This window comes from Nicotiana attenuata, unplaced genomic scaffold (assembly GCF_001879085.1).
Source record: "Nicotiana attenuata strain UT unplaced genomic scaffold, NIATTr2, whole genome shotgun sequence".
In the NCBI taxonomy this organism is placed as follows: domain Eukaryota; kingdom Viridiplantae; phylum Streptophyta; class Magnoliopsida; order Solanales; family Solanaceae; genus Nicotiana; species Nicotiana attenuata.
In genome coordinates this window covers 1,319-13,301 of record NW_017671101.1, presented here as the reverse complement: position 1 = coordinate 13,301, position 11,983 = coordinate 1,319, and the positions used below count along the sequence as shown (strand labels likewise).

General features: G+C 35.0%; 2 protein-coding genes across 4 annotated transcripts; one reads left to right on the top strand and one right to left on the bottom strand.

The window, feature by feature from the left end:
- The first annotated feature begins 1,040 nt into the window (after positions 1–1,040).
- On the top strand, positions 1,041–3,907 carry LOC109205928 (bifunctional monodehydroascorbate reductase and carbonic anhydrase nectarin-3-like). 2 transcript variants are annotated; one of them, XM_019368698.1, is made up of 8 exons: positions 1,041–1,190; positions 1,467–1,684; positions 1,772–1,878; positions 2,009–2,111; positions 2,282–2,449; positions 2,544–2,597; positions 2,831–2,949; positions 3,785–3,907. In XM_019368698.1, the coding sequence occupies exons 1-7, from the start codon at positions 1,109–1,111 to the stop codon at positions 2,909–2,911; spliced, it is 813 nt and encodes a 270-aa protein (XP_019224243.1). In that variant the 5' UTR covers positions 1,041–1,108; the 3' UTR covers positions 2,912–2,949; positions 3,785–3,907. The 2 variants fall into 2 exon arrangements, with proteins under 2 accessions (XP_019224243.1, XP_019224242.1); XM_019368697.1 differs by lacking the exon at positions 3,785–3,907 and having other exon boundaries at positions 2,831–3,077.
- Positions 3,908–4,883: 976 nt separating this feature from the next.
- Positions 4,884–10,911, bottom strand: LOC109205930 (nudix hydrolase 19, chloroplastic). 2 transcript variants are annotated; one of them, XM_019368700.1, is made up of 7 exons: positions 10,219–10,911; positions 8,969–9,109; positions 8,699–8,803; positions 7,979–8,078; positions 6,959–7,051; positions 6,400–6,674; positions 4,884–5,222 (listed from the first exon to the last, which is right to left on the bottom strand). In XM_019368700.1, exons 1-6 carry the CDS (start codon positions 10,807–10,809, stop codon positions 6,400–6,402), a joined length of 1,305 nt encoding a protein of 434 aa, XP_019224245.1. In that variant the 5' UTR covers positions 10,810–10,911; the 3' UTR covers positions 4,884–5,222. The 2 variants fall into 2 exon arrangements, with proteins under 2 accessions (XP_019224245.1, XP_019224246.1); XM_019368701.1 differs by lacking the exon at positions 4,884–5,222 and adding an exon at positions 5,236–6,284.
- Positions 10,912–11,983: the final 1,072 nt, after the last annotated feature.

Below are 11,983 nucleotides of genomic sequence, written 5' to 3'. Positions count from 1 at the left end.
CGTGGTGTTTGATCTTGAATAGCATCATTTTGCGGATCTCCCTAATTTTGTTGATTGATTGGGTTTCCTTGGATGTTGTCATTGTTGTTCGACATAGTTGATTCCACAAAGAAAATCAAGCTGAGATATAGTTGATTATCAGATTCCCGGTAATGGAACCAATTTGTTTAACCAAAAATTAGATTTTAGGTCAAAGCTTGAATTTAGAAGAACACGGGTTACTGATAATCGGAAAAGAGTATAAAGAAAGAAATTTGAGAATAAGATATGAAAGCTAGTAAATCAGGGTATATTTCAATAGTGTTTCTTCCGTCCTTACAATTGTTTGTGACTTTCCCTTTTATAGCCATTTTGGGAATACAGACTTTACCTTTGTCATAATAAGATAATTATGGGCAGTTAATGACTTTAAATGTTACGTTATGTAATCATATACATTAAATACATATTCTTAACGTTTCTCGCATTAAATGATGTATCTGGGCTCTTATTTGCTGTCAGATTCATTCATTTGATTCTTCACGGTCTTTGCGGTTTAAATGCCTTGAACGGGTACGAGCATTGAATGTCTCACATGACTGCTCGTGTCTCTTCTGTTTAACTTGCCCGTGTCTGGTGCTGCTCGTACCAATTGAACAACCTTAATTCTTTGACTGTTTGACCAGTCTACGTGTCATGACACGTCATCTCCAATATGCAGAGTAAATTAATTTTTCCCAATACAAATGAATCGCTCATAAATGGTCATGCAAGCGAGAAATAAATTTGAGAATTAACAAGAGAATCTATCTCAATAAAGATGATGTTGCCGTGGACATCAATTAACTAAATAGAATTTCAACCAGCAAAAAGTCAAAAGAAGAATTTCAAAAAGGAGTCCTCAATCTTTTCATATACCATATTTTATATTAATCCAGAAAGTCGTAAGATGTTTCAAGCCACCTGAATTAAATTAGAAATTTCGCATTAGAACTTTAGTCAAAAGCAACTTCTTTTTGGTCAGCTTCACATTACCTTATTTTCCCCTATATAATGATCCAGGAGTTTTCTGAATTTGCTCATCAACTTATATAGGCTATAGCAAAACAATTCAACAGTTGGAGATATAATGAAGATGGCAGCAACCAAAATCTTGTTCATTTCTTTTCTTTTCCTTTCAAGTGCATTTCTTGCAAGATCTGCAGAAGTTGGTACGTCAAAACTATTAATAAATTGGCTCCAGTGTCTTTTGAATTCTGCATATTTGATTTTAGTGCGTGCATGTCTCTTATTTTTGGTGATTTCCTTTATATACAGTCAGAATGAGTGTGATCATTTTTATATGTATATGCATTTTGATATTTTTTTAATATATGTATACATAGTTCGATTGAAGTAAATGGTTGAGTTGAACTCGCAGAACTCAATATATCCTAGATCCGCGTCTGTTTATTGTTATGATTTTCTTATTGTCCGGAAAATTGTAGATGATGAGAGTGAGTTTAGTTACGATGAAAAAAGCGAGAATGGACCAGCTAAGTGGGGCAAGATTCATCCAGAATGGAGCACCTGCAATACTGGAAAATTGCAGTCTCCAATTGATCTTCTTAACAAAAGGGTTGAAGTAGTATCAAACTTGGGAAAACTTCGTAAGCATTACAAACCATCCAATGCCACTCTCTTGAACAGAGGCCACGATATGATGGTAAATTGATAATTATGGATTAGTACTAGTACAATATTTAAGAGACTCCTCAATCGTGATATTGAAATCATTTATTTTCAAATGCAGTTGAGATTGGAAGGTGGTGGAGGATACTTGAAGATAAATGGAACTCAATATCAACTTAAACAATGTCATTGGCACACACCTTCTGAACACACTATCAATGGAAAAAGGTACTCCCATCCCTACCTTATATATATATATATATATTGATGTTATATAATTCCTCGGCGAATTTTTATTCTAGTTTCTCTTTCTCTTCTTTTTTTTATTGATTTATTTCCTCAATATCAACAAATGTAGGTTTAACTTGGAGGCTCATTTAGTACATGAAAGCGATGATGGAAAGACTGCTGTAATTGGAATCATGTACAAGATTGGACGGCCTGATTCCTTCTTATCTATGGTAAACACCAATATATTTATATCGTATAACACAAAGGATTTAACTTATATATCACTGACGATTTTTTAAAAAATTTAGACTATTAGAACAATTTAACCTGCTAGCTAAGTTGTAGAAGGTCATTTTGCCTTATTTTTCAGGTTCTTTACGCTGTTTTCTTTTTACCACAGATAGAGAAGGATTTGAAAGCTCTTGCCAGTACAAAAGGTGTAGAGAGGGCCATTGGAACTATTGATCCAAAGCTAATAAAAATGGATGGAAAAAAATATTATAGGTATATTGGCTCCCTAACAGTACCGCCTTGCACTGAAGATGTTGTCTGGACTATTGATAGAAAGGTAATCAAGTATGCTCAACTCGTTACGTAAATTTTATGTAAAAGAATTTCAATTTGAAATTACTTAATTAATTTAATGTGAATATGTTTCTCAGGTGAAAACTATAACGAAAAGACAAATGAAACTGATCCGAGAAGCTGTTCATGACGTGAGTTGCTTCCCAAAATATTACTAGCAATTAAGATTTTTTTTTTTTTTTCTCTTAATTATATTATCTTCCCTTATAGTTCTTTATTTGGATCCAACTCTTATTAAACAAAGGTTTTCATGTGATAGACTTTTCAGACTTAAAAACTTTTAATGTTCAATTATTTGTGTAATTCTAAAAGGAACTGAAAAACTCAAGAATCTACTTATAAAGCAATGTTACATTTCTTACAGGAATCTGAAACCAATGCCAGACCAGCTCAGCCAGTAAACAGACGTCCTATCAAATTCTACAAACCGGAAGAAAGGCCCTGAAAATGAAGTGAACTGATTCTTTAGCCATAGTTCAAAAGGCAGACCTCACGCTCTCTCTAAATTTAGCTGCATGACGTGGTTATTATCTACTTGTAGTATATATTTTAGGGAAAATTTCACAACTGGGCTCCATACTTTTCAATTTTATAGCCCATATTTCAATTTACAACCAACTAGCCCATAAATAATAGGCTAAGATTCAATATCCAACTCCGATAGGTTCTCAAAATTACTATTTAATATTTAAAAAAGATTCCTCAAGCTTTTAAATTACTTTTCGACTCAGTAATTGTGACTCAAATATTAATTCAACAAACCAACTTCATTTGGGTGGTGAAAATTAGATTTTTAACAAGCTTAAATATGTGGGTTTAAATTTCGAATTTGATTTTATGAAAAATTTGGAGTGGGTGTTATTTAGACTTGTTAGAAATAGTATAAGGAGGTTGTATATAAAATTTGAAGTCATTTAATGGAGATTTGGACTGGTTTTGAATAAGAATTGCAACTGAAAATCGTGGAAGAAGTTCGTCTACAGACGCTTGTATAAAGGTGTATAAAAGTGTATAACAGTGCATAAGGTGTGTTTCTACACTCATATACAATATTATACAAAATTATACATAATTATACAAAAAACTGACTTCGTCTTCTTTCTTGCGTCTTTTCTGAAATTTAATTCAAATCTTGCTCAAATCTACTCCAAATCACTTCAAATTTAATTTTTGTACTCCTTTTGATAATTTCAATCAATTGGAACAATACCCAATCCAAACAACTAACAAATTCAGAACAACCCATTTTCAAAAGCAAAGCTTTGAATGATCTTCAATGGTGGACTTCTACTCTTCAATTTTCTTTCATTGCAAGCAGGTGACACAAGAGGAGAAGCAAAAAATACACGGTCCTTTGAAGCATATGTAAAAGATGTGAGAAGAAGAGAGAGTGAAAGCAATAGTTGTGAGAACAAAGAATTAACTCCATAGCTTTTAGAAGCAATTGTTGTAAAAACATATATTTTGAATTTGCAAGTGCTTTCAAAATATGTACAGTGTGGGCTAGGTGGGGTAAAACTTAAAAATATGGGCCATTTTTTGTTATGGTGTGAAGTCATGTGTATTTTCTTATAATTCTTTCTATATTTTATACTAGAAATGGCTTAATGTCACAGATGATTCTATTAATATCTTCCTTATTGTATTTATTCATCGGATTATAATAATAAATGCGACAAATTTGTTTACTTTTGTGAGCCTCGAATTTGTCTGCATTTCTTCCAGCATATATCCGACAAGAAGAATACAATTTGATTTGTTGGTAGGAGTAGTACTTGATAGTGAAAGCAAAATCCTTAGTCAATTTTGTCTAGGCGAAACATCCTGCTGTGTGAAATGTTTGAGTAATACGGTTTCGACCTTTATACGACTAGTCCGCAGACAGGAAAAAAAAAAACCTAATTTATATGGGGTCATAACTCATAAGAATCTTACTTTAAAAATAAAATAAAAAAGATTCCATGACTAGTAGAGGGCATTGCTGAACTCCTTTAGCAAAGATTAAAATTTTGGTTATGAGATATATTTTTACGGAGTTCTAAATAGGTGAGGCCAAAAATCCAGAACATATACTATTCAATTTCCTTGAACATCTCCGACGTCTTAAATTGCCTTAACATAATATTAGTCAAATTTTTATAATTCTCTACGGCTCCCCCCAAACAAAATTATCCTCTAAATTCTTTTTCCTTCAACCGACAAATTAAAGCCAATTCTGGTGGTCTTGAAAAATAAATATTCAATAACTAGGGAAGACTATTCGAAGATAGAGAGCATATACACGGTAAAGAAAAACAAAAAGGGCGATAATAGAGTTCGGAAAATTGTTATTTAAATGAAGTGATGTCACAAACATTTGAAAATTTTACATCAGGAACTTGAAAATGGTAGAGTAAAAACGAGAGAAATGGTTGAAAAGCAAACAAAAGGTGCCATCTTTCGGCTTCCAGGTAAACTGTAATCTTCATGAATTGACTATTAAACTATAATAAGCATTATTTAACATCATATACATTTTTTTTTTCTTGGACAGAAAGTCTCCAACTCCCTTAGGCCTATTGTGTTATGTTATTTGCCGTTCTAAAGGTATAACTCAAACCCGAAATTCAAATTACAGAAAGAGAAGCCAATGCGCATTGCTTACAAAGTATACTGGCACATCTGCTACGTATACATGTACAAGGCATGCGCATTTTGCTAGCAATATTCATCACTCACTGCAAGCTTAATAGTTCGTCTCATCGGAAGATTGTTCCCTGGGAAAAAGAAGAAAGAAAAAAATAGAATTTGCATTCGATGACGAAATAAAATTTCAGCATTCACTATAACATCCACCAATTTGAGCGCCCACAACAATAACAAGAAGCTGTAAATACATCCGGGAGGTTATTAAGTAAAAGCATATCAACTCGCAGTAGATTACATTTTCTAGAATTTAAAAGAATAAAAATAAAAGTAAAGTTTGTACTGAAGTTCTTCTGATGTCTTTGCAGTCATGGTAGAAAGGGAATTCATATAAGAGCAATTGGATGACGTAATCTCAAACCAATTCGGATCTGATTTCCACAGATGATAAAGTTGAACTATGATCGTCCTATAGTATCTTACTCGCACTATGCTTGCACCACATAAACTGTATTCAAGACAAAATTTAACTTTGTTCTGTTTGAACAATACATCCGAAATTATAATCTAAACTTTCCACAACTGCCAATCGCTACCAATAATTAAAGAACCCAGGAAGCATATAAAAATTCCAAAACATGTTACAACAAACATCCTCGGCTTCTAATGATGTCTCCAGGGAATATAAGACTTCTCTAAACAGGAATAAGGCTCTAATTTGGACAAGGTCATACTTAATAATCATTGAGGACCTTCTTAAAAAAATTAAACAAGGTGATAGAAAAAGAAAAGGCCTAACTATGGTAAACCGAAAAAGTCGTTTACCCTTAACAAATTAAACAAAGTAAAAGTTGCTACTGAACCTATTCAAACATCTAAAATTATTCAGACCTCATCATTTCCATTTCCTAGTTACTGGAGAAAAAGAAATAAATTCTAGCTACTAATAGTGATGCCTAAGATACTTGCAAAGGCAATGGAGGAGCGCAACCATGGCTATCTACCTTTGCACTATCATTTCAAGCTCCGACTTATCTGAAGATATGGAAAATCAAACTTACCTAAGTAGCATGGAGAATAACATCGGTCACGCAATGTTAATCTTATCTGCTAAGTAGAAAAACTTGGCGAAATGTAAACGCATTGGTACAGAGCACATTGGCACATTAGAGGAGCTTATTGCAGAATAAACACTGCAATAATATCAGCAACCCTATTTCAAACGAGAGATATTGCAATAAAAAGATGATACACACAACAAGAATAAATAACATATAGCAGGAAACACTTCTATTAATGAGCACCAACCTATAAGTTTGAGAAAGAACTCGCAAGTTGTTTAACTTGTGCTTCAGCCCCATTCACCCAAGAGGAAATGAGATGATGAGCAATTGCAAAGGGCCCAGGGATAAACATAGGAGCAAGTTCCCCACTTTCCACATTGAAGTCGGAAGACAAGCTCTGTCCTCTTTCTACACCCTTGCACATTTGGTCCACTTTACCTGCGGCAGTCCTTTGTGCCTTCTTGTATTCAGCAAATGTCAGCGCCTTTTTCACATCTTCTCTGCTGTGCCATCTAGCATCTGGATCACAGGTTGATTCACACTCACAAAAAGTAGAAAATGGCCATAACCAAAATATAAGGTGGAATCCACACATAATAAGTCAAGGGGCCAATGATAAATTCTAGAGACCTACCATCTGAATTCTTTTCCAAGAGGCCCTGTTTTGCCACATCCCCCACCCCCACCCCCACCCCCACCCCCACCCCACACAAAAAAAATGAGAGCGGGGGCTCTGTGGGAGGGGAATTTTCCTTCGAACCTTTGAGAAGAAAATCAATCATAATAAAAGATTTTTAAGTTACCTTCTAATTCCACCTTATCCACATTAATATCCAGCGATTTTGCATACGCAAAGAATCCCACCATAAGCTGGCACGGCATGCTGCTAGGTCCAACTGCAAAGGAACCATACAGTTCGTCCATAATCACAGAAGGAAAAGAAAAATGGCATGCAAGAAATATATAAATACACACACAATATATATATATATATATATATACACACACACAGTAACAACAACTAGTGAGAAAAGGAAACCTCTAAAGACCCATTTCATGAAGCAACTAATTGGCGCACAATCAGATCAGCAATGTTTAAAAGGAAAGGAAAGTTAATATGCATCTCCCGTTAACCCATGCATCAATATGCATCACACCTCCTCTAAGAAAGGGTATGGAAGAGATTGAGCCACTTTATTCACAGAGTGAAGCAGGAACAACTGTTGGCGAGATCTTAAAGTGAATATGGCATGTATAGCGAGACCAGCCATTGGCTCGTCGCTGACAGCACCAATCAGACATGAAAATAACAACATTTGTATATTGAATGTAGAATTTATCATTAGTACTAAATTCATACTCCCTCCGTCCTAGTTTATGCAAAGGTGTTTGACTGGAACGAACTTTAAGAAATAAAGAAGACTTTTGAAACTTGAGGTCTAAAATAAACCATAGAAAAGTGTGGCTAGAGATCATCACATTAAGGGTAAAAAGAGAATTTTAAAATTGAATTGTTACTAAACATAGAAATATATCATTCTTTTTGGGACTAACTAAAAAGGAAAAAGTGTCACATAAATTGGAATGGAGGGAATATATGTTTTGCATTTTCTAAAAAATTTCTTAAATTGTGTGATTCACTTCTCTCTTTTCGTTTCAAGCTCCACGGACCTGGTCGCTTTTTAACGCTTCCTTCTTAAGAATAACTGATTCCAGAATTACTTTACATCATAAAAAGCAATGTGTTTAAGATTATATAAAATAAGAAGTGCCAAAAAGATGCACGGGAACAGACAGCGCACATCTGTTTCCAAGAACATTACCAGGCCATGGCTGAGAACTATGGTACACAACTTGTCCAACTTCAATACCAGTCTCCTCCCATGTTTCTCTTCTCACAGCCTCTTCCAAACTTTCTCCTGGCTAGTAACAAATTGAGAAAGTAATTAACATGTATCCAGAAAAAAATTGTGAGTGACGGGATCGAAAATCAATGCCTGCTGATTACCCGGGACAGCAAACCAACCCGGAAAAAAAAAAAAAAAAGAGAAGCCGAAATACTATGCAGGAAATTGAAATACTCCCTCCATTCCATATTCTGTGACAATGTTTCCTTTTTGATTTGTTCCAACAAATTGACACAATTTCTTTTTTACGATAAGACATTGTCATTTGTAGACCACAAGATACTAAGATATTTTGGCTACGATACATATATTTAGCATGTGTCAAAAGTCTTGCCTTTTTTTTACTTGAACTCAGTACCTTGTCAAACATCATAATATGAGATGAAATAGAGGAAGTTAATAAAAATTGACCAAGGGCTAAAGTAAATAGTAACTAATATCAGGAATGAAGTTCTAGTGGCTAAAATTTCTTTTTCACCGTGGACAACATCCATGGGGATCAAAACTTATGAATGCTACCTTTTACTAAACTAAGTAATTGCATAAATGAGTAAGACAAACTATGGGCAGCTTGAAAATGCATGGCATGCATACTTCTGCTGCTCTAGGCCTTAAAATCAAAAGTATGCGACATACCTCCATGAAACCAGCTAGACAACTCCACATGCGAGGTACAAATCTCGACTGCCTACTTAATAGCACTCGGTCATTCTCTTTGTCAATAACTAACATAATGACAACCTGTTGCAAGAGCAAGATGCCAAAAGAAAGTTAGGATTCTCATGTAGCATTTCAATATGTAATTCCCACAACCTCTTCCACAAAACAAAGAAAAACAAGTAAACCAAATAAGAGTGCAACCACAAGCAACATAATTAATCAGAGAGAAGAAAATGATTGACATACTGGATCAACTCGAGGATAAATTTTCTTCTTGCACAACTCATTAGAGCATTGTTTCCGTCTCCCAGCATCAATTAAATTGTTCTTAACTCCACAAAATCCACAAAAACGTGATACCGTATGCCATTCTAGTAATGATCTGGCCTGGTAAAATGCCAAAGCCGAAAAAGTAAAATAGCATCAGTCAAACATGACCAATTTTTAGCATAAGTATACTAATAACTAACAACTAAAACAGAATGCTACTCAGTACTCAATATTTGGATATGCACAGCTCAACAATGACAATGATGTGGCAACTGTAACCCAAATTCATTTGCCATTTATCAGAAGAAGAAAAAACTGATGCTAGATGGTACTATCAGGACTCTTGGACACATCACACCATGTCTGCACTGCCTGAAACAACCAACCCTTAGAGCACTCTAAATATGACTTTGGTAAAGAAGCTCCCGTTTTGGCCATAGATTTTGGCTTCATTTTTTCAAAAAAAAATTGAAAACATTGTTTGTTTATGAAATATGATCATGTTTTGGGGGAAAAATTTTCAAAAATTTACAAGCAAAATTTTTCTTCCACTCAAAACTTGAACTTTTCTTCAAATAAAATGCATGTCCAAACACAACCTCAACTTTCAAAAATTATTTTTCAACACAACTTTAAAAATTCTTTTTTCAAGTTTCAATCAAATCTATGTCCAAACGATAGCTTAAGCTACTAAAGGTCATAGGGATTAGGGGGGTTATCCCAGTATAAAATTTGGGAACAAATTTGTCTAGTGTTTGATTATGGGTATTGGCTAAAACCAGGATAAATTTATGCCAAAATCCTGGGATTATCCATCCCATATAGGAGGTTCAATTATAATCCTGGATAACCTTGTCTTGAACCAAACGACCCCTAAAGTTTGAAATGCACATTTACAATGTGACATTAACTGCATAACCAGGTTTGCAGTTGTAGATAGAGATTAGCAGCCATTCTAAGCCTAGTTACCACATCTTTTTCACCTACAAGAATCTACATATCTAAATATAGATAAAATGAGCTACCTGAAAAAGATACATGGGTTTAAAATACCAGCAGGCAGTGGCTAGTTTATGAATCTGCTTCAACTACCTTAATATGCCTAGTTAATTCAGATACCTACTAATCACAATGCAGGCCTCTAGAACAGCTATAGGTGATCCAATTCAACAAGAAATGATAAAAGATGGATTTTGTTGAAATTGTAATGAAAAGGGAATACATACATGACCAGCAATAGCAAGTTGAGCCATGGCAGAAGCATTTTCCCAATCAGAGGCAACCATGAGAGTTCTGAGCTCAACAAAGCAAAATTGCTTAGCACCCAATTCATTTACCAATAGACTACCAGCCTCTGTGACATCAATAGCCCAGTACACAACATAAACACCATCACCATCGCTCTCAGAATCCGAACCTAAGTAAACCAAAGAATCTTCACTCAATTTAACCTCAGAAGAATTCTCCAAGAATGCCTTACAATCGTTAAAACTCAACCAAGCCAAGTGCCAATTAGGCTCAGTTGAATTCTTGAGTGAGCCGGTTAGAGGCCTTCCCTTTCTGAAAGGCAAGATCTTGAAATTAGGGGAAGGGTTATCTGTATGTCCTTTTAAAAGAAGGGTTTTAAGGGTGTGAAGAGCAGAGGCTGGTGAAAATGGATCACTTGGTTTAGGGGTTTTTAGCTTTATGGGGTTGACTGCAAAGGCATGAGTCTTGAACAAATTCATGGACAAGTGTGGGTGACTGTGTAGTAATCTTGGGTTTTTGGAGAGGGAGACAAGTTGGGAAGAATTTGAGAAAGAAAGCCGAAAGATCATTGCTTCAACTACCTATCATTGGTGTTTCCTCAACAAAGGAAGATACGGTGGTGAGTCGATGAGGTTGGGGTATGACACGTTGACATCTGTTCTTTTGGCTCTCTCCTATTGTGGAGTCCGAAACTTAAATGATAATTTTTTGTACAAAAAGTACTTTTTTAATGTTTTAAAAAGAAAAGGTACATTAATGGGTATTTCGCAGTTTTATACTGCGAATTGACTTAACGGATTTTTTGCCGTTAAGGCATTTTGCAGTATAAAACTGCGAAATATTAAAAAAATATTTTTTAAGACATTTCGTATTACAATACTGCGAAATAGGCTTATTTTAGGCCCCACCAATAATTAACTGACATAACAATAATTCAAATACATAATTCGCAGTATTATACTGCAGATTACTTTGAAAAATTGTACACCCCAAGGTCGGACTTGCCTTATTTATAGGCGCTTCAATTTTATAAAAATTCATTCAACACTTAAACTTCAAACATACGTTTATTCTCTCTTCTCCTTATCAATCAATATTTTACAATGTCTGAAGTGCCAAAAATAAGGGTTTCACTGTATTGGGGGGGTGAGATTGTGGTGGAGAATAACTCTGTGAGGTATAGCTCACCTCCACAGTGTCATGTTAAATTGCCACTTAATATGGAGTACGATACATTGGTATCGTTGCTACGTAAAAAAATGAGTGAGCGGAGGCGTTCGGTTAGCCTTAAAGTAACCGGTAGATTTCCTTATTCAGTGACTCCGCAGGGGTTTGCTTATTATTCTGAGTTTAACATCGAGGATGATGAAACTCTTAGAGATTTTTTGCGGATTCCGGATGAATACAGGGAATTTATTGTAATAAAATTATTGGAAATGTACGTCAAGGTGGAAGACGTTCCTAGTAATGAGGGCGTGCATAGCAGGGATAACCCCCAATCATCGGGTGGTTATTCTGGAGCAGCGTTTGCCGGACAGATTGGAGATGAAAGAGCTTGCCTTGATTTAAACTTGTCACCACAGGCGAATGAGCAGCCAGAAAATAATGTTTCCACTTTATATAATCAACAAGACGACTGGTAAACTTCAATTTTACTACGTTTAGTCGATTTTTTTTTCTATGTTTTATTTGGATTTGTTATTAACACTCATATTTTTTATAGGGGGTACCGTCCGGATTTGA